Here is a 25977-nt window from a genome sequence, read left to right as displayed (position 1 = left end):
TACATATTATAGGTCGACGAAACTGGTCAAACTAAGTGCAGAATCAAGCTTTAGGATGTTATACACGTACAAAACGAATGGCATTCCAACCGGATAATCCTAGTTCATCTAGGGCTGGCTGGAACAAAAGGAAGCTCTTTGTCCAAAGCGCGCCTCACGCACATGAAAATCATTGCGACACCCACAGTTTTACACCTCATTGGGTCAAAGTTCACAGCATTTGCACAATTAAACGCTCTACTGAATAAGGACATCTAGTGGAAGACATAGACAGTGTTTCCAGATCCATAACTGGTTGGGAAGGGAGGGGGCTATGACATCAAAGTTGCCCCAACTTTCAGGATTCCAAAACTAGTTTGCAAGATTGCCTGCCCTGTGAGTTCTGTTATACTCACAGACATAATTCAAACAGTTTTAGAAGCTTCAGATTGTTTTCTATCCAATAATAATTGTAATATGCATATATTAGCAATTTAGGACAGATTTTTATGCAGTTCACTATGGGCACGCAATTCATCCAAAGGGGAAATTACTGCCCTCTATCTCTAACAGGATTTATCAAAAGTTCCATGTATAATAGTCATATCTTTATCAACGTTTATTTTGAGTACTTCTGTAAAATGATGTGGCTCTCTGCAATATCACCACATATTTTAGAACTACTGAACGTATTGCAGCAATGTAAACTCAGATTCTTTTATATAAATATGAACTTTATCAAACAAAACATACATGTAGTGTGTAACATGAAGTCCTATGAGTGTCATCTGCTGAAGATCATCAAAGGTTAATGATTCATTTTATCTCTATTTCTACTTTTTGTGATTCCTCTCTTTGGCTGGAAAAAATGGCTGTGTTTTTCTGTGACTCGGTGGTGACCTAACAATCATTTGTGGTGCTTTCGCTGTAAATCCTTTTTGAAATCAGACACTGTGGCTGGATTAACGAGAATTTTATCTTTAAAATGGTGTAAAATACTTGTATGCTTGAGGAATTTTAATTATGAGATTTCTGTTGTTTTAAATTTGGCGCCCTGCACTTTCACTGGCTGTTGGGAGGCAGAACCCCAGTCCTAAACAGGTTAAAAGTCAAATTAGTGTATGTAAACTTCTAACCAACTGGAATTGTGATACAGTGAATTATAAGTGAAATAATCTGTCTGTAAACAATTGTTGGAAAAATTACTTGTGTCATGCACAAAGTAGATGTCTTTACCGACTTGCCAAAACTATAGTTTGTTAACAATAAATTTGTGGAGTGGTTGAAAAACTAGTTTTAATGACTCTAACCTAAGTGTGTCACGCCTTGGTCTTAGTATTTTGTGTTTTAGTTAATTAGTTGGTCAGGCCAGGGTGTGACATGGGTTTATGTTTGTTGTATTTCTTAGTGGGGTTTTTTAGTTATTGGGATTGTGGCTGATTAGGGGTGTGTTTAGTATAGGTTTGGCTGCCTGAGGCGGTTCTCAATCAGAGTCAGGTGATTCTCGTTGTCTCTGATTGGGAACCGTATTTAGGTAGCCAGGGTTTCACTTTGTATTTCGTGGGTGATTGTTCCTGTCTCTGTGTTAGTGTTCACCAGACAGGCTGTATAGGTTTTTTCACGTTCCGTTTGTTGTTTTTTGTATTTATAAGTTATTTCGTGTATCGTCATTTGTTCCATTAAAAACATGAGTAACCAACACGCTGCATTTCGGTCCGACTCTCTTTCGACAAACAAAGAACGTCGTTACAGAATCACCCACCACACACGGACCGAGCAGCGTGTTAACAGGCAGCTTCAGTGGGAGAGGCTACACCACTTGGAGAATTGGACATGGGAGGAAGAACTGGACGGAAAAGGACCCTGGGCTCAGCCTGGTGAATATCGCCGCCCCAAGGAGGAACTAGAGGCGGCTAAAGCGGAGAGGCGCTGGTATGAGGAGGCAGCACGGCGACGTGGATGGAAGCCCGGGAATCAGCCCCAAAAATTTATTGGGGGGGGGCTATCAGGGAGTATGGCTACGCTAGGTAGGAGACCTGCGCAAACTCCCTGTGCTTACCGGGGGGCTAGAGAGACTGGGCAGGCACCGTGTTATGCAGTGGTGCGCACGGTGTCCCCAGTGTGGGTGCATAGCCCGGTGCGGTATATTTCAGCTCCGCGTATCGGCCGGGCTAGCTTGAGTGTCGAGCCAAATGCCATGAAGCCGGCTCTACGCATCTGGTCCCCAGTGCGTCTCCTTGGGCCGGCTTACATGGCACCAGCCTTGCGCTCGGTGTCTCCGGTTCGCCTACATAGCCCAGTGCGGGCTATTCCACCTCGCAGCACTGGCAGGGCAACCGAGAGTATTCAACCAGGTAAGGTTGGGCAGGCTCGGTGCTCAAGAGCTCCAGTGCGCCTGCACGGTCCGGTCTATCCAGTACCACCTCCACACCCCAGCCCTCCGGTAGCAGCTCCCCGCACCAGGCTTCCTGTGCGTGTCCTCGCCCCAATACCACCAGTGCCAGCACCACGCATCAGGTCTACAGTGCGCCTCGCCTCTCCTGCCCTGTCGGAGCCTTTCTCCTCTCCAGCGCTGCCGGAGCCTCCTGCCTGTTCGGAGCAGCCTGAGCTGCTAGTCTGCATGGAGCAGCTAGAGCTGCCAGTCTGCAAGGAGCTGCCAGTCTGCAAAGAGCTGCCAGTCTGCATGGAGCAGCTAGAGCTGCCAGTCTGCATGGAGCAGCTAGAGCTGCCAGTCTGCATGGAGCTGCCAGTCTGCATGGAGCTGCCAGTCTGCATGGAGCTGCCAGTCTGCAAGGAGCTGCCAGTCTGCAAGGAGCTGCCAGTCTGCAAGGAGCTGTCAGTCTGCCCTGCGTCGCCAGTCTGCCCAGCGTCGCCAGTCTGCCCAGCGTCGCCAGTCTGCCCAGCGCCGCCAGTCTGCCCAGCGCCGCCAGTCTGCCCAGCGTCGCCAGTCTGCCCAGCGCCGCCAGTCTGCCCAGCGCCGCCAGTCCGTCCAGATCTGCCAGTCAGCCAGACTCTTCCAGATCTGCCAGACAGCCAGACTCTTCCAGATCTGCCAGACAGCCAGACTCTTCCAGATCTGCCAGTCAGCCAGACTCTTCCAGATCTGCCAGTCAGCCAGACTCTTCCAGATCTGCCAGTCAGCCAGACTCTTCCAGATCTGCCAGACTCTTCCAGATCTGCCAGTCAGCCAGACTCTTCCAGATCTGCCAGTCAACCAGACTCTTCCAGATCTGCTCGTCAACCACACTCTTCCAGATCTGCCAGTCAGCCAGACTCTTCCAGATCCGCTAGTCAACCAGACTCTTCCAGATCCGCCAGTCAGCCAGGATCTGCCGGATTCAACTGCCTGGCTGGGCTTCATCTCAGTACTGGGCTTCCTCTCAGTACTGGGCTTCCTCTCAGTGCTGAGCTGCCCCTCAGTGCTGAGCTGCCCCTCAGTCCCGAGCTGCCCCTCAGTCCCGAGCTGCCCCTCAGTCCCGAGCTTCCCCTCGGTCCCGAGCTTCCTCAGTCCCGAGCTGCCCCTCAGTCACGAGCTGCTCCTCAGTTCAGTGGGGTTCTGGGTGAGGACTATTAGGCCATGGTCGGCGGCGAGGGTGGATCATCCCAGGACGCGAAGGGGAGGAACTATGACATTTATGGAGTGAGGTCCACGTCCCGAGCCGGAACCGCCACCATGGACAGACGCCCACCCGGACCCTCCCTATGGTTTTGGGGTGCGTCCGGAAGTCCGCACCTTAGGGGGGGGGGGTTCTGTCACGCCTTGGTCTTAGTATTTTGTGTTTTAGTTCATTAGTTGGTCAGGCCAGGGTGTGACATGGGTTTATGTTTGTTGTATTTCTTAGTGGGGTTTTTTAGTTATTGGGATTGTGGCTGATTAGGGGTGTGTTTAGTATAGGTTTGGCTGCCTGAGGCGGTTCTCAATCAGAGTCAGGTGATTCTCGTTGTCTCTGATTGGGAACCGTATTTAGGTAGCCAGGGTTTCACTTTGTATTTCGTGGGTGATTGTTCCTGTCTCTGTGTTAGTGTTCACCAGACAGGCTGTATAGGTTTTTTCACGTTCCGTTTGTTGTTTTTTGTATTTATAAGTTATTTCGTGTATCGTCATTTGTTCCATTAAAAACATGAGTAACCAACACGCTGCATATCGGTCCGACTCTCTTTCGACAAACGAAGAACGTCGTTACAAAGTGGATGTAAACGTCCGACTTCAACTGTATAATTGCTTGGTAGGGTAGGGTTAAGTATTGATAAGGGGAGGAAAAATACTTCCAATGTTATGTCATATCAATGTAAAATATAATGGTCTCGATTAAAAAGGGGAACATACAAACTTGAGAAGGAAAGAGTTCTCCCTCAGTGCTCCGATGCAGCCGGCAAAGCCAAGGATAAACATAACTCCTCCCACCACCAGGAAGAGCCAAACGGGGTCAAAGCCCCCCAGGTCTGTGATGGACGAGATGTTGGAGAGCACACCCTGGAGAGAGAGCGAGAGAGAGAGAGAGAGAGAGAGAGAGAGATATCACTAGATATAATTGACTCATGAAGAGTCAATTAGTCATGTTATTTATTCATAGTCAATCATGTCAACTGTTTTAAAGAGTTTGAAACATGGAGCTTGAGCAATGGAGACCTTATTGGACATACAAAAATGATTCCACTCTAGGACTCTCATGACAAAGACACAAGCATTTTGGGCTCCCGAGTGGCACAGTGGTCTAAGGCACTGCATCTCAGTTGAAGAGTCGTCACTACAGTCCCTAGTTCAAATCCAGGCTGAATCACATCCAGCCGTGACTGGGAGTCCCATAAGGCGGAGCACAATTGGCCCAGTGTCATCTGGGTTTGGTCGGGGGAGGCCGTCATTGTAAATAATAATTTGTTCTTACCCGGCTTGCCTAGTTAAATAAAATAAACATTAAATATTAAAATAAAAAAACATATACATGCATGCACGCACACATCCACACCAGGATATGTACAAGCACACACATATATGCATTACAGCTTGGAAATATGAGCCAAAAGAGGAGAAACCCATTTTTTCATTGTGTTATCCCTAATAAATACAAATGAACCTGTGAATGTCCAATCCATTCAGGAGCTATTGTGTAGTCAAGCTTCCCACAGGAAAACTCCAGTGTTTTCACTTTTTTTTGACAGAAATGATCGCATGCAGGGCAAGTGGATGTGGAATACTCTTTAACATGGGTCAGTCTCGTCATAGACTTATAAACCTGTGATCTATTACCATGGCATATGATACTTCTTTATTGGTAGAACAGAAATAATAAATAACACTAGGATCTCTTCTGTAACACTTAAAGCCTGCAAGCATAATGCTTTATAACTTGTTATAAGCATGTATATGAACCTTTAAAATGTGTTATAAACAGGCTTATATTGACTCAAATTGGCTGGTATTTAGTCTGGATCATTATTAAATAATTATAAGACATTATGCTCAAAAAGTCTTACAATGCATTATAACTGCATCATAATGCACTATACCTGCAGACACTTGCAATGTGTTTCGAATTCTTTGAGCAGTCAGCTAGCAGATCATTAGTTATCTAGAGGATACAGGACACCCAGGGATCTCAGCTGGACTCACCTTCTCGCTCCATGCCCAAAGCCCTATGCCAAGGAACGCCACTCCAAGTAACTGTGAACCATGAGAGAGAGAGAGAAAGTATTTTAGATATGACTTATTAATATAAAACTAGAGACATCCTCTCTGGCTTATCTACTGAGTTGTGGTTGAGCAAAGTTATTCCACCATTAATCAACCATCAAGACATGAAAAATGTGCACAGGTATGCATGCTGTACTGAATATTGTTGGGGTTAACATCAACCAATTATTGCTGTTATGTAGGAAGATTCCTCAATTTATTGGGGCCAGGAATTTAAAACTGCCATAACTCAATGGACTAATACGCAAAATTATATAACCCTGAAATAATGTGAGCAAAAATACTACAGCACAATAGCCTCCTGCATTGCCATCAATGCGATACCCGTAAAAGCTATTGATGAGGGAGAAACTGTACAGGCATTTCATTAACTGGGTTATCATCTTGTGCTAAAGCACATGGACTGAACCACTGTTTATGTTACATAATAGTCGTCACAGTATCCAGGACAAACCCTGAAATGTACATGGCCCTAGTGTCGGAGGCTTTCTAGGGCCTCCTACGACACTAGGGCCTCCTACACTAGGATGAATCTTTAAAAGCAATTAGAAAGCATAATAAAGGAAGCACAAGTTTTCTGCAGAGATACAGTTTGCTCTTTCAGTGCTTTGATTTAAGAACAGGTAATCTGTGTGCCATGTATCTTAAATTATAACATTGTAAGTATGACATGGACCTCAAACCTAAGCCTTACACTTGACTGTAGCTCTTCCCTGCCCTCAAGATGGTAATAAATGACTCTGCAATTAAATTATATAAGACACTTTTTTGATATGACGATGACAAGAGTTGGGAAAACAGCACAAACAGATCTTAGACCAGGCTAGATTAGGCCTTGACTAGTTCTGGACTAAAGAGCACTCTAAGTGCCAGTTTCCATGATACAGATTAAGCCTCGTGCAGGCTTAAAAACCATATTGAAATTGAGATTGTCCATTGAAAATGATTATTAGTCCAAGAGGCTTACATTCAGGAAACTGGCTCAGAATCGCCAAATAGAAAGCGCTTTTTAGTCCAGGACTAGGCTTAATTGTGTCCGGTGAACCTGTCTATAGGTTTTATATCAATGGATCTACATCCTTACAACAGAAGTCATATATACTTGAATTAATATAGTGCACATCCATCCGTAACAATTAGATTTGCCTCACTGTGTTTTAGAGCGCCGTAGTGTACATTTAACCTGAAGTTCACTTCACCTGTCAAGTTATGCTGTACAAGATGTGAGGATCTACCGTATATGAAAATAAATAATTATCCCAAAATTATTAATATGATTTTTTGTTGTTTTATAAGACAAGGATTCCATCAGTAGTCTACTGAATGTATAATCTAACCTATGAATCAGCACGGGAACATCTTACAATGGCAACTAGACTATGGGAAGCACTGTGTCAACAGATATCACAGACTATATACCAGGTTATACTGTAAGACTCAAACAATCAATCTGATATATAATGGTTCACTTCAGAAGACAGAGTCGAAACACGTTGCATGCACCATATCTGCATTTGTTTTCTGGTCTTTTTGGAGTGTATTGATGGCGAAAATTATATAATGTGTTACAACTTCAATACATTTGTATGTACAAAGATACCCTATCTATTTTGTATATAGATGTAATTCATGCCTCCTTATCATTCCTTATTATTGTCACTTCAGTAAAGGCAATTTGCAATCATGAATTTGGGGTCACACTTTAAATGGTTCCTTAGCATAGATTCAAATAGAATAGATATGAAATTGACAATAGTGTAAGAAACATACATTTGTATACTGTATATCTCAACCTGCCCCCATATACTGTGCTGTATATACACACGTTGAAAGGTGCAGTGTCAGCCATGGAGCAGCTCTTCTGGATGGAGAGCAGTTTAAGTGTAAATGCCTTGCTCAGATGCACAAATGCAGTTGATGGTACCTGCCAGTACTGGCCAGTTTACGCCTGGCCCGAGGCTTGAAACAGCAACCTTCCAGCTACTGGTCCAACTAGGCAACCTGCCTCCATGGTAGGCAGGCACAATAAAATGATTGTAGAGATAAATATTAATATGATAATACAGTATTGTGACAGTAGACTACTTCGGCTACAACTTGAGTAATTACATGTTAACATTACATTTGTAAACTCAACAAAATCATTGACATTGTGCATGTCACAAACATGTACGTGGAACAAGTAAACCTACCTAGACTTCAGTTACGCTGTAGCCTACCTACACTCATCTGCCAGTTTATTAGGTACACCCATCTAGTACCGGGTCGTACCCCCTTTGCCTCCAGATCAGTCTGAATTCTTTGGCATGGATTCTACAAGTCAGAAACGTTCCACAGGGATGTTGGTCCATGCTGGACAATGGTACACCACTGCCACTAGCCTGTACCGTTGACACTAGCCAGGATGGGTCCATGGACTGAGGCTGCTTAGGCCAAATCCTGACTCTGCCATCAGATGCATGACGCAACCGGAACCATGATTCATAGGACCAGGCAATGTTTTTCCACTCCTCAATTGTCCAGTGTTGGTGATTGCATGCCCACTGGAGCCCCTTCTTCTTGTTTTTAGCTGATAGGAATGGAACCCAGTGTGGTCATCTGCTACAATTGCCCATCTGTGACAAGGATCGAAGAGTTGTGCATTCTGAGGTGCAATTCTGCACACCACTGTGCAGAACTGTTATTTGTCTGTTTGTGGCCCGGCTGTTAGCTTGGACTAGCTTGCAATTCTCCTTCGACCACATGCTGTTTTCGCCCACAAGACTGCCGCTGACTTTTTTGTTTTGTTTTTTTGTTGCATCATTCTAGGAGGAGCAATCAATTTTCATGAGCGGGGTGGTGTACCTAAAAAACTGACCAGTGAGTGTATATCTACTCCAGGCTATAATTACATATAGGCCCCTATGTATGCAGTATGGCTATAGGGTTCAATGGAGAATGTCATTAATTTTCACAGATTTGGAGGCAAGGCCTCAGTTCATGCATTCTACAGCCTACTGGCAATTGATAGATGTACGGCCAGAAGGAAACACTGTATCCTTAACCTTGTTCTGAACACCTCCAAAACAAAGGTAATGTGGTTTAATAAGAAGAATGCCCATTGTCCCACAGGTGTTATTACAACCTCTTGAGGGTTTAGAGCTTGGGAGTATTTATTTTATCTTTATTTAACTAGGCAAGTCAGTTAAGAACAAATTCTTATTTTCAATGACGGCCTAGGAACTGTGGGTTAACTGCCAGTTCAGGGGCAGAACGACAGATTTGTACCTTGTCAGCTTGCAACCTTCTGTTTACTAGTCCAACGCTCTAACCACTAGGCTACCCTGCCGCCCCTGGCTAGACGGTACACTGTCCTTCTCTCTGCACATATCAAAGCTGCAGGCTTAAGTTAAATCTAGACTTGGTTTCCTCTATCGCAATCACTTCTCTTTCACCCCAGCTGCCAAACTAACCCTGATTCAGATGACCATCCTACCCATGCTAGATTACGGAGACATCATTTATAGAACGATAGGTAAGGGTGCTCTTAAATGGCTAGATGTTCTTTACCATTTGGCCATCATATTTGCCACCAATGCTCCTTATAGGACACATTACTGCACTCTATACTCCTCTGTAAACTGGTCATCTCCGTATACCCGTCGCAAGACCCACTGGTTGATGCTTATTTATAAAACCCTCTTAGGCCTCACTCCCCCATTATCTGAGATATCTACTGCAGCCCTTATCCTCCACATACAACACCCGTTCTGCCAGTCACATTCTGTTAAAGGTCCCCAAAGGTCTTTTCAGTTCGCTGCAGCTAGCGACTGGAACGAGCTGCAACAAACACTCAAACTGGACAGTTTTATCTCAATCTCTTCTTTCAAAGACTTAACCTTGGACACTCTTACTAACCTTCTTGCCCTTTGTGCTGTTGTCTGTGCCCAATAATGTTTGTACCATGTTTTGTGCTGCTACCATGTTGTTGTATGTTGTGTTGCTACAATGCTGTATTGTCATGTGTTGCTGCCTTCCTATGTTGTTGTCTTAGGTCTATCTTGTTGTGATGTGTGTTTAGTCCTATATTTAAATTGTATTTATGTTTTATTTCAGGCCCTGTCCCCGCAGGAGGCCTTTTGGTAGGCGGTCATTGTAAATAAGAATATGTTCAAAACTGACTTGCCTAGTTAAATAAAGATTAAATATCAGATAAAGTAGATATTTTTCTCAATAGTCTGCATGTTGACATAATTGTCATGCACAGTGATGCCAAGATGTTGCAAAATAGAAACAATAGAGGGAGCATGTTATCAGATGTAAGCTGCTATAGTTTGCATTTCATTTAAGGAGTGCCATGAGTAGGCCTACAAATTTAATGACAAAAAAATGACATTATGACGTAATCACAAATGGATGCTTAGAATTAAAACGAGCAGCAAGAGGAAAGCTGCTTATCTAGGTCTGGACCCCGCGTTTAACAAAATAAACCACAATTCTACTATTTTAGTTCAACATTGCCGCATTTACCATTGGTCTCCTCATAAAGCACCTATTCAATGTTAATAATGGTCGACCAATAACCTAATGTGCACTGCATTCAGATTTCAATTCGATCAATTATGTTATTTATTGCATCCGTTGATGCAAGACTTCCGTTGATGCAAAAACCCATTAATGATACAAATTCCTTGCCCATTTTCCCCCATATGTGAAACGCAGGCCAAGGTTGAAAAGCATTTCAATATGATGTAGGCTAGTCTATAAAGCCATGACAGACACTGAAAACGTAATATAGCAGATTTACTTACCCAAAATATTATATTGAATCCAAATATGAAATATTTGATACAGCAACTGACTTCATGAGCCTTGAAATACTTTCCGGACATCATTTGGCTCGTATTTACAAATGTCGCCCACCAGAATAGGGCTAAATCACATCCAATCTGGTTTGGGTTCGACAGTTCGTTTCGGAAAACCCGCAGTTAACGGTTCAACCAGTAGAAATTTTCCGACAATTGTTCAGCGTGTAATAACGTTCAACATCTTGCTTCCTCTTTGAAATGCGTAGGGTCACAAACTATCTGCATTAAAACAAATATCGAATGTCGTATCCTATATATATATATATTTTCACCTACAGTATATGAGCCCAACCAGATTAAAACCTTTCTCTCTGTCTGGTCCATGATCTAGACATGGCTGTTATTTGATGGATGTGTCTGCCTACCAATGAGAGCTTTCATGTCATGACTATATATGCCACGTTCAAAACAACTGGGAACTCGGAACATGAAACTTAGAAATCTACGACTTCCGAGCGTTCAAAAGAACTGGGAAACAACTAGTTTTGAAGTCTTCCAACTCTGAAATTATTTTTCTAGGGCTCCGATTTTCCGTCCTGAAGTTCACGGACGTCATGATTTGACCTCATATTTTTCCGAGTTCCCGGTTGTTTTGAACGCGACAATAGACCTTTAACAAAGATAGACCACAGCCTGTAGTTTCCAACGGGAACAAATGAGTCATAGTTGGCAGAACAATTAGGTGGGCAGAGCCAAGCACGAGCTAGCAATATCATTTTAGCGCGTTCTAGCATGTATTTGCAAATTTCCGTAAGAGAACGCAAAAACTAGTTTTACCCTAGCACTCCTGAACGTTTTATTTATAAAACATGTTTGGCAAAGGGTAAAGTCTACAAATCTATCTTCTCTCACTGCCGGCCACTGGGCTTCTTCTCACCATCACATTTGATAGTGAGTGGAAACGCCAAGCGGATGCTTCACATTTATACATCCGGTGAAATATCTGCCTCATTGTTCTGTCTGTGCCTTATACCCTGGTTTTAATGTCCATGCCTATACCACAGCGCAGCAGTTTGTTTTGACTTGCAAAGGCGGTAGGTTGCATAATGAGCGTGGGGCCGGTAACTGAAAGTTTGCTAGATCGAATCCCAGAGCTGACAAGGTAAAAATATGTCGTTCTGCCTCTGAACAAGGCAGTTAACCCACTGTTCACAGGCTGTAAATAAGAATTTGTTCTTAACTGACGTGCCTAGTAAAATAAAATAAAAAGCAGCCTGGCAAAGTTGCATATTAAAGAAAAGCGTTTACACTCCTTCTGATGAAAAATGGACTAAATTAGTTTAATTATTTTAGGAAATACGAAATCGGGACAATTGTCAAATTGTTCTTAGGGGATGTGTGTGTGAATGGGGGTGAGCTGCAAACTTGTGGCGCAGCAGTCTAAGGCGCTGAGTCTCAGTGCAAGAGCTGTATCATATCCAGCTGTGAGTGGATATGGGCGACGCACAATTGGCCCAGTGTAAACAATAATTTATTCTTAATTGACTTGCCAAGTTAAATAAAGGTTACATTAAAAAAAAATGCCCATAGCTCAATAAAGACATGTTATTGATAATTACAGTCAGCAGCCATATCACCTGGCATTCTTCTGCTGTCCCGGGTTGCACCCAGTTGGGCTTTGGAAGAGGTTTCTACTGTGATGAGGACACTGTTCTCAAAGGGTGCCACCCTTGTTAAAACTATAAACTGATGCCCTGATTGAGGACAAGTATTCCAGGGCAGGGCTGTGCAGACGTTTCAGTGGGCAGGGGCTCAAAATGTACCCCTCCCTGAAAAAAATATCTATTTTAAGCATTCATTTCTAGAAATTCATAACAGCCCCTGTAGTGATTTTTCTTTTTTTGAATATGCCTATATATTTATTGCAACAACACACTTACTCATCACAAATTGTAAGCAAGCTAACTTAGTTGCCTCCTAAAGACATTATTGAGATCGGTAAAAGAGGGTGGGCTATTGATGTTGATGGACATTTGCAAGCTCAATAAATCACAATGAGTAAAAATGATTTTATCTTAAATTCTTCTAAATACTAACTTCATAGTATAATATTATAACCCATGATATATGTCTGGCTGGCTTGTGGCCTGTGTGGATATTGTAGTATATTGTGGTTAGCTAGAGTCAACTAACTCTGTTGCTGCTGACACACCTGCAACTCCATACTGAAGAGATTTTGGCGTTAGGTCAGAGGATAGTTGATGCAGCCGCTCCTCTCATCTCTTTTTGAGTCTCACTGCTGCGTGTATCAGCCAACCAGACCGAATCTTGATGATGATGTAAATCAAGTGTTATAAAGTGTTAAATCAAATGTTATGCTGCTGTGGCAGTACTGTTGATATTTAAAGTATGTAGCTTGTCTCACACAAACACACCTATAGCTAGGTGAGGTCTTGGGTTAGGTATTCTGGTCCTCCCTAACACACACATCGCAAGACATGCATGATCGGATACCGGGAGCTTTCAATCTCAGTGGACAGAATGGGAAACAGGCGCAACCAATCGCGAGCGAGATCCAGGGCAGACCAAAAGGCGAAACCAATGGACGGGGTGGGGGGTGGCGAACTTGACGGCGACCTATACCACCACCCAATGGGGCACTTGGTGATTGGGAGGGCAAAGGGTGAGGTGCCCACACAGTTAGGCCTCTATCTGTGCACGTGCCTGTCCCAGGGCCTTATCCCAAATGTCCAAACTAAAGTCCTACTCCGGTCCCTCATACTGTCATGGCCATCTAACCAAATTGACACCCCAATCTCTAGTCACACAGCTCAAATACACTCACCGTGCTATAATTACTGTGTAATTATTCCTGTTAGTAAAATGTAGCATTGTAATTACAGTTTAGGGTTACTGCTGTAAGTACAGCGTAAAAATGACTAATAACAATACTTGTTAGACTGTACTCACAAGAATACTTGGCCTACACAGTAATCAGATTAAAAGTGTCACCAAATCAGATAGGAACTTTACACAGAGCAAATTAAACGTAAAATAAACAGCTGTTGGTCTCATTTTGTCACTTACACGAAACCCAAACAGGCTGCGCGCGTGCGCCATCGTGCGCTCTCCTGCATACATTTATTTTGCCCCCCACACCAAACGCGATAACGACACGCAAGTTTAAATATCAAAACCACTCTGAACCAATTACATTAATTTGGGGACAGGTCGAAAAGCATTAAAAATGTATGGCAATTTAGCTAGTTAGCTTGCACTTGCTAGCTAACGTTAATTTGTCCTATTTAGCTCACTTGCTGTTGCTAGCTAATTTGTCCTGGGATATAAACATTGAGTTATTATTTTACCTGAAATGCACAAGGACCTCTACACGCGACGTGTCCTGTCTGGTCAGCATGTTACTAGCTTTATCGCTTCACCTTTCTTGCCCACTGAACCAGCCTGTCGATTATTCAAAGTAAACATCCCATTACTGATTAGACATACAGTATTCTACTAAATATTTTTTCAAATTTCTTATGTTCTATCAGGCAAGATCTGAAAGACTAAATGTAACATTTGTTTTTTTTAATGATTGTTGTTGTCATTGCATCTGTTTTTATTACGAAAATATAGTTGTTTGCAATGGGACTCACATGATGATATATACACAAATGAAAAACCTAAATTGTTTGAACACATATATAGCTAACAGGTGTAACTTCTAAGTGAAAGTAGCAGTATGGTCCAGGCACAGGAAGCAACAAATGTGCCAATGTCCTAAAGGACAGTTTTCACAGCTGTAAATTGACCCATAACATCCCTCTCATATGGTCCAATAGCCAGTTGTGTATCATTAGAGCCCTCTATGAAGGTCTGAAACAATCTCTCAATATGAGGCTTCTTGTATTTTGTTAGTAAAACTTAGCATGATAGTTCTACTTATAATTATTCTGAATAATAACAATAGGTCCATTATTTTTTGGTAAAATACATACTTCCCATCAAGTATTATTATTATGAATTAATACATTTCTTTACTGAAAGGTGAAGAATCTGTAGTTTGTTATGATTTCAATAGCTTAAAAAAAATCCTGTATAATAACCTTTTTTTGCAACATATTGAGTATTTGTCAGCAAATAGCCTATGAATCTAAAACCATAAATTAAAATATTTTTTTAATTCAGGAAAATGATCGTTATAATACCATTATTGCATGTAAAGCATATGGCATTGGTAATTGCATCCCTAAACGATGTGTAATGCCTATTTCGTTAATACACAGACAAACAATACGATTTTACTTCTGAAGTGAGAAGACATCAAAAGACAACATGTCAACAGGAACTTGAGGCAGTTTGCTGAAAAAAAATTAGCACGTGCTTTGTAGTAGAATACTAAATACTTCAAGGTTCTCCGTTAAGTTAAGTTCGGTTTAGGGGGGAGGCACTTAAATTTCCCCGGTCATAAAACAAAACGTTGACATCCATTTCCTCCGCGTTTGGCTTGTGCTTTTTCATCCAGGAGCATTGCTTGCAGAATGCCAAAGTTTGTGAGCAGTTGCAACTTGTAGAGACGATGCATATATTTTTCTCAACAATCATATCCATATGCATTCTGCAAAAAGATGTATGTGGATATACACTGCTCAAAAAATAAAGGGAACAATAAAATAACACATCCTAGATCTGAATGAATTAAATATTCTTAAATACTTTTTTTCTTTACATAGTTGAATGTGCTAACAAAATCACACAAAAATGATCAATTTGGAGTCACACTCAAAATTAAAGTGGAAAACCACACTACAGGCTGATCCAACTTTGATGTAATGTCCTTAAAACAAGTCAAAATGAGGCTCAGTAGTGTGTGTGGCCTCCACGTGCCTGTATGACCTCCATGAGGTGGCTGATGGTCTCCTGAGGGATCTCCTCCCAGACCTGGACTAAAGCATCCGCCAACTCCTGGACAGTCTGTTGGTGGATGGAGCGAGACATGATGTCCCAGATGTGCTCAATTGGATTCAGGTCTGGGGAACTGGAGGGCCAGTCCATAGCATCAATGCCTTCCTATTGCAGGAAATGATGACACACTCCAGCCACATGAGGTCTAGCATTGTCTTGCATTAGGAGGAACCCAGGGCCAACCACACCAGCATATGGTCTCACAAGGGGTCTGAAGATCTCATCTCGGTACCTAATGGCAGTCAGGCTACCTCTGGCGAGCACATGGAGGGCTGTGCGGCCCCCCAAAGAAATGCCACCCCACACCATGACTGACCCACCGCCAAACCGGTAATGCTGGAGGATGTTGCAGGCAGCAGAACATTCTCCACGGCGTCTCCAGACACCGTCACGTCTGTCACGTGCTCAGTGTGAACCTGCTTTCATCTGTGAAGAGCACAGGGCGCCAGTGGCGAATTTGCCAATCTTGGTGTTCTCTGGCAAATGCCAAACGTCCTGCACGGTGTTGGGCTGTCTCCTGGTAGCGCCTCCATGCTCTGGACACAACGCTGACAGACACAGCAAACCTTGCCACAGCTCGCATTGATGTGCCATCCTGGATGAGCTGCACTACCTGAGCCACTTGTGGGTTGTAGACTCCGTCTCATGCTACCACTAGAGTGAAAGCACCGCCAGCATTCAAAAGAGACCAAAACATCAGCCAGGAAGCATAGGAACTGAGAAGTGGTTTGTGGTCCCCACCTGCAGAACCACTCCTTTATTGGGGGTGTCTTGCTAATTGCCTATAATTTCCACCTGTTGTCTATTCCATTTGCACAACAACATGTGACATTTGTCAATCAGTGTTGATTCCTAAGTGGACATTTTGATTTCACAGAAGTGTGATTGACTTGGAGTTACATTGTGTTGTTTAAGTGTTCCTGTTACGAATCCCTTTTTGGCCCGACAGTCTAGGGGGGGATGGTAGGTAATGAAACCCGTAACATAACTCATGCAAATTATAATAGTGACAAAGTAAAAGTGTGAATGAAATAACCAGAACTGAAATCTCCCTTCAAACTCAAGGTTTATTTGAAAACACACGGTAATGGGGGGAGCAGGAAAAGGGGCTGAGCTGGACCCAAGGAAAGAAACAATAAGTATTCAAAAAAAAACTAAGCTAGACTAGCCTACTTTAACAACAACTAACTAACCAAAAATACAGTGGGTGGTCCGCCCAGTTCTAACTAGTGTATTTAACAAAGTCTACCTACGGGTAGTGGATGCCCATGGGCGACTTGTCTTGGTTTCCCCTTTTCCCACCAGCAATCAAACACAAACACCATAACCAAAACAATACTCACAGGTGATAACAAAGTGCTATGGAGGTGCTCAAACAAAAGAGAGGTTAATACACAATGAGAGCGTGAAACACAGGGACCTACAGACATGGCATTTACAGAGAGATTGAGCTCTAGAGCAAACAACTGACAGGGTTTTTAAACCAAGGCAAAGGAACTGTGATTGGGTAGGAAACAGGAGGAGGTGTGTCTTCTGATTGATGACTGATTAGGGAGTGATGATTTTCACCTGTGAGGGGAGAAGGAGAGCAAACACAGGATACATACACACAGGATACCTGTATCCGTAACAGTTCCCTTTATTTTTTTGAGCAGTTTACATTTCAGACGTGCTTTGGAATACCATTTGGAGAACTAGGGAGGAGCGGGTGGTTTAGGCCACTGCGACAGGGTGAAGTCTCCAATAATGAGCGTAGGAGTCTGAAAAAGAAAATGGAATAGATGCATAATGATGCCACGCGTAATGGACATTTGCCCTTGGTTAGCCAACTCACCTCGGTTGCTTCCATCTTGAAACAGACATCCATTCCTGGACAGATCAACGACTCTCGTCAAAAGAATGCCAAATCGTTCTGGGAGAGCTTTTTGCTATGAAGAAGATCTGAGTTGTTGTCTATAATACCCTTAAGACACTATGAGATCAACCAGCAGATGTGTCGCGCGTTACCAATGTCACAGGTAAGAATATCGCCAAATACCCCAACAAGTATTATAATTTATTTGTACTTGGATGAGTAAATTATGTTTATTTTTAGAGGGTTCATCATGACGACTGCAAGACTGGTGCTGGAAAACAACATTTGCTTTGAGAAGTGTAGTAGTCCAGAGTGCAATACCAACAGCGAACACAGCGACCACACTTCTTGCGTTCACTGCTCACCAGTCAAATTTGCCAAGTCTCTGGAATTGAAATGCAAGAACACCACTCAGGTAACTAAAGTGGTGACGGTGTTGGAGGACTGTCAGTGCGAAATGAAAGGACTGTGCTCCCACAGCCGGCAAGGATCCTCTATTTTTGATCTAATCTTAATTGGAAACATACTGTAATGACCTGACTAGATCATAAAGGAACAATTGTCCAGACAGAGGATTGAGTTTACGAATTGACGGTTTATTAAACCAACTTTAAACAGGCTGTTTGGCCGTAGCCCATGCCAAATAAATGAAAGATACCCCACAAGCCAATCGTGACCTTCTCTTGTGAAGCCCAGACGTAAGAGAGAGAACAAATGCTATACCTGGTCTTAACTTCCAATGCTCCATCCCCCTGCCCAACCCCCTCCACGCCACTCCACCAACCGCCAGGATGCCCGGCATCAGAACATTCCAGGCATTCCCGTGATTGGCAGATAGCAGGTTGATTGGCATGTCGGACCCCGCGAACACTGGGTACTGGTAAGTACAACACAACCACCTACTAGCCAAACGCATACAATACCATGAAGGAGATTCAGCATTTCATATTATTCTGTACATAAATCTATGTTTTGTATGGTATGTATTCATTTGTGGACGCCCATCATCCATATCGTATGAAATGTTACGAATTGCAATTTATACACTTTACGAATTTGCATAACATACATTTGAGCAAATTTGTAACATAGTGTATGTTACCAATTCCAATTGGTTGTTCTTAGGGTTACAGTAGTTGCAAAGTTTCTAGTTAGCTAAAGTTATCCATGATGGTATTCGAACACGCAACCTTTGGGTAGCTAGATGTTCCCGTTATACACCCACCTGTGGGGTTGCTAGACTTCGCGTTATACGTTGTCTAAAAGTACTTGGTTTTAAATATACTTAAGTATCAAATGTACAGTGCCATGCAAAAGTATTCGGCCCCCTTGAACTTTGCGACCTTTTGCCACATTTCAGGCTTCAAACATAAAGATATAAAACTGTATTTTTTTGTGAAGAATCAACAACAAGTGGGACACAATCATGAAGTGGAATGACATTTATTGGATATTTCAAACTTTTTTAACAAATCAAAAACTGTAAAATTGGACGTGCAAAATTATTCAGCCCCTTTACTTTCAGTGCAGCAAACTCTCTCCAGAAGTTCAGTGAGGATCTCTGAATGATCCAATGTTGACCTAAATGACTAATGATGATAAATACAATCCACCTGTGTGTAATCAAGTCTCCGTATAAATGCACCTGCACTGTGAGTCTCAGAGGTCCGTTAAAAGCGCAGAGAGCATCATGAAGAACAAGGAACACACCAGGCAGGTCCGAGATACTGTTGTGAAGAAGTTTAAAGCCGAATTTGGATACAAAAAGATTTCCCAAGCTTTAAACATCCCAAGGAGCACTGTGCAAGCGATAATATTGAAATGGAAGGAGTATCAGACCACTGCAAATCTACCAAGACCTGGCCGTCCCTCTAAACTTTCAGCTCATACAAGGAGAATACTGATCAGAGATGCAGCCAAGAGGCCCATGATCACTCTGGATGAACTGCAGAGATCTACAGCTGAGGTGGGAGACTCTGTCCATAGGACAACAATCAGTTGTATATTGCACAAATCTGGCCTTTATGGTAGAGTGGCAAGAAGAAAGCCATTTCTTAAAGATATCCATAAAAAGTGTTGTTTAAAGTTTGCCACAAGCCACCTGGGAGACACACCAAACATGTGGAAGAAGGTGCTCTGGTCAGATGAAACCAAAATTGAACTTTTTGGCAACAATGCAAAACGTTATGTTTGGCGTAAAAGCAACACAGCTCATCACCCTGAACACACCATACCCACTGTCAAACATGGTGGTGGCAGTATCATGGTTTGGGCCTGCTTTTCTTCAGCAGGGACAGGGAAGATGGTTAAAATTGATGGGAAGATGGATGGAGCCAAATACAGGACCATTCTGGAAGAAAACCTGATTGAGTCTGCAAAAGACCTGAGACTGGGACGGAGATTTGTCTTCCAACAAGACAATGATCCAAAACATAAAGCAAAATCTATAATGGAATGGTTCAAAAATAAACATATCCAGGTGTTAGAATGGCCAAGTCAAAATCCAGACCTGAATCCAATTGAGAATCTGTGGAAAGAACTGAAAACTGCTGTTCACAAATGCTCTCCATCCAACCTCACTGAGCTCGAGCTGTTTTGCAAGAAGAAATGGGGGAAAAATTCAGTCTCTCGATGTGCAAAACTGATAGACATACCCCAAGCGACTTACAGCTGTAATCGCAGCAAAAGGTGGCGCTACAAAGTATTAACTTAAGGGGGCTGAATAATTTTGCACGCCCAATTTTTCAGTTTTTTGATTTGTTAAAAAAAGTTTGAAATATCCAATAAATGTCGTTCCACTTCATGATTGTGTCCCACTTGTTGATTCTTCACAAAAAAATACAGTTTATATCTTTATGTTTGAAGCCTGAAATGTGGCAAAAGGTCGCAAAGTTCAAGGGGGCCGAATACTTTCGCAAGGCACTGTAAATGTAATTACTCAAATATAGTTAAGTATCAGCAGTAAAAGTCAAATTCCTTTTATAAAGCAAACCAGGCTGCACCATTGTCTCGTTTTGATTTTATTTTATGGATAGCCATGGGTCATGCACCAACACTCAGACATAATTTACAAATTAAGCATGTGTTTGAGTCCCCCAGATCAGAGGCAGTTAGGATGACCAGTGATGTTGTCATTATGTGTGTAATAAAATAAAATAAATCCTATCCTGCAAAGCATTCAAAATGTAACGAGTACTTTTGAGTGTCAGCGAAAATATATGGAGTAAAACTACATTTTCTTTAGGAATGTAGTGAAGTAAAAGTTGTAAAAAATATAAATAGTAAAGTACTGGTACTCCCCAAAAAAGACTTTCAGTTATTTTTACACCACTTGTTACATCTAGTCTATGGATCCAGGCTGCGATGTGACGAGTCTGACACTGAAGTATAGCCTACCAACTCTATTCTGTACCAATTACGGCAGTGGAATGTTGCAAGTACTGTACATAATGTACAAACAATGATCAGAAAATAATTGAACCATTATACAGTAGAGAAGGAATAACTTGAGAAACATGCCTGATAGGAGTACAAATTTGGCACTGTACCTCCGATCTACAATCAAGACGGTGGGCATGGACAGTCCGTCCTAATTTCTAACACATGGACATTATGAATTCTATGAAATGTTATTCTTTAGTGGTTGTTTGTGTTGAAGTTGCCAATTCCAAAAAACAGCACTGCTCATCTGTCATTGTTTAAATAGTCAAAGTTCAGCATTCTAATCTAGTAAATGTTTGCAAATCAATCTCACATATTTTGGAATGTAGCTACATGTAAAAATAAACATTTAAAAATAAATAATAACTTCACAAATTGATCCCATACAGACAGCTTTCAGACAAATTCACAATCCACTGTGTATGAAGGTTTTCCAATGACATGGATGTGACATTGTTGTGGTGGTTGTCACAGTCAAAGCTACAGCTTCCTTATGTGCTTCGATGGTCGGTAAGTTTGTGTTTTAACACACTGCCCCCTGGTGGCATAAACTCTCATCAACAGGTAGTTTTAGTTGGTAGGACTACAGATGACAAGACTAGGGCAGAAAGCACATTGTCCTTGGCCTAATATACAGCTGCTTAACGCTTTAACATATCAACTTTCACTGTACAATATCAATAGGCTTCAATTCCAGCCAACATGTTTTAAAGCGCGAACCATAGTTATAAGTTGGTGATCAAAGAAACTCATATTTTGTCAGGATTTTGACAGACTTGCTATAATGTTCCAATATGTGTTCGATGTTCTGTGTTTGATGCCCAATCTAACCAACTGAATCAATTCCTCAAAAAGAATAATGCAAAGACAGTGCATTTTTTTGTAGTAGTTTATATTTTGTTGCATAAAATAATGATATAAAATACTTCAATCACATTCAAAATATTTGTCTACAAAACAGGATAAACTCTGAAAATAAATATTACTGTGCAACTTGAATATATTGTCATTACAGGTAGAGAGATGGATCAAGAACTCTTTTTGTAGATTGAACTTCACTTGAACGGAGTTACAATTATGTAGGCTTTAGGTTGGCTGGCTCAAGGCCGTTTCAATAGAAAATGCATAATTCTTTCCGCCCTAACCTTGAGGCCATCACTGACGTGATTGGTTAAGTAAAAGTAAAGCTTAAACACCACTGCTTTTACCAATCAAACATCTCACATCTGTGATTACTTTGAGGAAGGGAGAGAAATAAGATTGCGTTGTTTAAGTGAAAGCATTCAAACAGGTCCTACATTTGTTTTCTCCTCACACTACTGAGCCAAGCCAAACTCAGTTTGCCCAGTTACACATACACTAGTTGCTGGAACCTTGCTGAAAAGGACAATGTGAAGCCAGCACAAATTGCTTTGGGAGTGCACAATAGTGTGAAAGGGGTATTAGTTAGCCTACTACACAGGCTGTCATAGGATTCAAAACACATATTTTGACAAGTAAAAAAGCTTTGCACTTTGTCAAATCACTCACATTTGGAAAGCAACAGAATGGTGATTCTTGATTTTACACGGTCATATTCTAAAAACAGTTACCATCCTGCATGTCTGCAGGTTTTTAAATAAAGTCCAAGTAGAAGGTATCAAAGTTTGTAGACACCAGCGCGGCTCTTTTTGCCTTTGTTAAAACAGTGCACTGCATGTTACGGTATTCCTTTCCCATACAATACCTTAAAAGACATCTCACTACAATGGTTGACAATCCAAAATAATAATACTTCCGTTTTTTTTGTCTTGCATCCTTTTAAACATGTATTTGAATGGTTGTGCTCTACATTTAGGAAAATATAAATGTACTTTTTGGCTAAACAAAATACTTCAGATACTGTAGTTACAAAATATACCACTTTGTGGACTCTGGATAGAGTTGTTTTCTGCACTTGTTTGCCCCTATACTTTGACACCACACAACCCAACAAATTGTATTAAAAACAAAATGTATCAGACTGTAAAGAAATAACAGTATAGCTTAGTTTAAAACAGAACAGTTCTAAATGGAGTCCACAAAAAGGTAATTGATTTGAGATTAAATTACTTGTGGTAAAACTGTTATTGGAGTGAAGTGTTTGCTATGCCTCCTCCAACCAACAACCTTCCCTTCCAAATGGTAGTGTAGGTTGAGCAGTTGTATTCAATTACTCAATTTCAATTCACTTACATGGAATAAACCGATAGGCCAGATCATGGCATATTGAAAAAGCCAACCAGCTTCACGCAAGGCTTGCCACTACACACAGTGCCTCTTAATTGGATATGCATTGCATGCCTTATATTTCTCTAAGGGCTAAAAGTATTTAAAAAAAAAAAAACACTTCAATTTTGGCACATGACAATTAAGAAAGCAACTTAAATTCATAACATAATTATTAATTCATTTGTTAAATAGACCTACTTCATTGGCCATCCAGAGTTGTTTAGCACTTCCACCAGTGACATTTTGCACCACTTATTTTTCAGGAGGAAATATAAAAATAATAAGGGCCAGTTTCCCCAGACAGAGAGAAAATCTACTCCTGGACTAAAAACTAATGTTCAATGGCACATGAATCTCCTATAATAAAAGTGTATTTTAGTCCTAAAGGTAGATTAAATATTAAGATAGTTGTGCGTTTTATTCTTGTTGCTTTTATCTTATTCCCTTCTGAAAATAACAGGCGCAAACACTCCCTTGTTGTCTAGTTTAGACTTTCTTAGTTCTCTTCATGTAGGTAACGATTCAGTAGGGTTGGCCACGTAACAACCAGCTGTCAAGGCATCATGAAGACATCAACAGCAAACAATTACTATGGTAACTGACCTATCCCTTTTATGCCTACGCGAGTATTTATATGGTTGCAATTCACTATCATGAACAGTTGAGACAGTGTTTTACATTTCAGTTCTGTTACTCTCATTTTCATGACAACTGACAATCTGAGACTTGACTTACATTTCTCTTCTAATACTCCGCATTCAGTAAAGACTATGGTTGGGGGGTTGAGTGTTTAGAATAAGAATCAGCTAAACACCTCTTACTTCAAAAAGGTGTGTTCCAGAGCCTTCAACAGGGAGAAAAAAATTGTTTGCTTTCGGCCTTACAGTTTAAAAGTATATAATACAAATGCTCTTAAATATAGTTGTAGATAATGCAATAACTGAGATAATACTGTATACACAATTGTACCCATATACGTGTGGAAAAAGATTGCTAAGAGCCTAAATTCAAACACAATGGCTGTACAGTAACATGCTATACATGAGTCAGAGCTCAGGATTTCAGCTTCACAGCTCTGTATGGGTTTTGACTGACAGTTGTTCTGAACTTGAGCACCGCGCGCGACAAGAAGTTGCCTTCATCCCTCCCGCTATAATTGGGCAACTTTAGCAAATGTTTTGTTGTCTGAGTGAGGGAAAGGCTGTTAATTATGAGGATGATTATACCACTGATGTCATACAACCAAGCCAAACACCTGTGAGTCTACTTCACATTACCATATCAACTCAAGTAATATAGTGTCTACATGTTTGATGTACAGACGACATGGCATTATACCCTGGGTTGTCCTGAACAGAATGAGCCTATTTATTGTATCGTGATAAACTGCAGCGGACCATGCATCTGAATGCACACGACTCCATTCTATGCGCACCAAAATGATTATCTGCTTCTCTGAATTGCCTTGTGAAGGTCTAACACTGTGAGTACATATTTTATGATTTAGCTAGTCATGTTGGCAGTAGAACAATCTTTCACGTTATGCCCACCTGACCCAGATTGTGATTTATAATGGACCGGTTTTGGATTGCGTAAACAACAGTAATTGTGTAAAGACGGGGATGCAGGGCTGTGTTCCAAACAAAAAACTACATATGTGCGTGCTCTAGTTCCTCAACGGCACAGCTAGGAGAGAAGAAAAAAAAGCTCCTTATAGTTGAAGACTCTTCTTTGAGTCATAAAAAGTGCATTGAAATTACTTCGGAACTGTGCACACTTTGGAGAAGCCACTTGGGAACACCAATTAGATCTCTCACTTGTCATTTTTTTTGTCTTATGTTGTACCTAACCCAAATTTTCCAATAATATTTTTTTATCATGTAACTGAATGTTTCCAGAGTATTTTTAGATTTCGTTATCAACAAATGCGGCGGAAAGTACATTGAAAGTAAAATGCACAAAAAATGTAATGTTTGGATTCAGTCTTGTGTCCTCAGCTTTAGTGTGATAATTTTCCAATAACTAACCAAACTGTTCCCTTTTAATTGCTATCTTGGTTATGCATTCCATATTTCTTCTGTAAGAAACATTTCAATTTCTCCCTATAGGTCAATTCCCATGAGTCTAAGGGGTTAAATAATATACGTCTATAACAGTATTAACAATCAGTCAGCCACGCTGTAAATGTAAATACTGCACAATATACACCATTGGCAAGGTCCTCACCATTTGTGCTCAATTGCCTGAAAATGTAAGGGCAGTGAGCATTGAAGAGTAGATCCAGAGCTGAAAAAATACATTTCTGTGAGAAACACTGCAACACACCTATTATACATTACTGACTTACTCTAAATTGAATTATGCACAATCACCTCAACAAAGCCTGAGAATTACATTCGCAGTTGATTAATGAAGAACTTGGTAAGTTTCTTAGCATTGATGTTACCTCACTTATGTCACTTTAATAGATGACTGCGGGACACATGTGCTTTGACACTAAGTTGCATAAACATTATTGCATTATTGAGGGGATTTCATTTTGAAGCGATAACGGACACGTTATGTCGACTTTGTCACCCATGTCAGAGAAGTACTTTAGAGGTACTTCATTTTAAAGCATTCTACATGCATTGTTCAGATTGTCTGACATCAGGGTGTATTTTGTGTGCATGTTTGGGGAGCACCTCATAGTGAGGAATTTTCCAAGCTCAGTGGGCCCTGAGGATGTTATGTCACCTTGACAGAGTCAGATTTCTTGGTTTCACAGAGTAGAGTGACATAGGGCACTCCGATGAAGGCCCATTTCTCGTTGGGCCAGAACATGATGACCGGGCCTCGTTCGGGGGCCTCTGTGGCGACGTCGAAGTAGGCAAAGCACACACAGCCCAGGTAGGAGGCTAGGCAGATAAGGATGTGCCTGTGGGAACAAGAGTCATGGGGTCAGGACCGAAAAACTTTAGGGCCAGTTTCTCAGAAAACTAGCTGAGAAACTGGCCCTAATGGTGTAT

The 25977-nt window shown here is 41.5% G+C and overlaps 2 protein-coding genes across 2 annotated transcripts in view; both read right to left on the bottom strand.

Annotated features, from left to right (window-relative positions):
• The window catches only part of LOC135506645 (tetraspanin-5-like), a 41766-nt gene extending 30885 nt beyond the window's left edge, over positions 1–10881 (bottom strand). Inside the window, exons 1-3 of the mRNA XM_064925963.1 lie at positions 10462–10881; positions 5591–5641; positions 4307–4453 (exon numbers count right to left, since the gene is read on the bottom strand). Coding sequence (XP_064782035.1) covers positions 4307–4453; positions 5591–5641; positions 10462–10545 — 282 coding nt within the window. The 5' untranslated portion in view covers positions 10546–10881. The remainder of the gene's footprint in view (positions 1–4306; positions 4454–5590; positions 5642–10461) is intronic.
• Positions 10882–22301: 11420 nt separating this feature from the next.
• LOC135506644 (alkaline ceramidase 2-like) overlaps positions 22302–25977 on the bottom strand; it is a 32354-nt gene continuing 28678 nt past the window's right edge. Inside the window, exon 7 of the mRNA XM_064925962.1 lies at positions 22302–25886. Coding sequence (XP_064782034.1) covers positions 25697–25886 — 190 coding nt within the window. The 3' untranslated portion in view covers positions 22302–25696. The remainder of the gene's footprint in view (positions 25887–25977) is intronic.

Source organism: Oncorhynchus masou, chromosome 20, assembly GCF_036934945.1.
Source record: "Oncorhynchus masou masou isolate Uvic2021 chromosome 20, UVic_Omas_1.1, whole genome shotgun sequence".
Taxonomy (NCBI): Eukaryota; Metazoa; Chordata; class Actinopteri; order Salmoniformes; family Salmonidae; genus Oncorhynchus; species Oncorhynchus masou.
The sequence above is the reverse complement of the archived record's forward strand: the minus strand, read 5'-3'. Positions and strand labels throughout refer to the sequence as shown.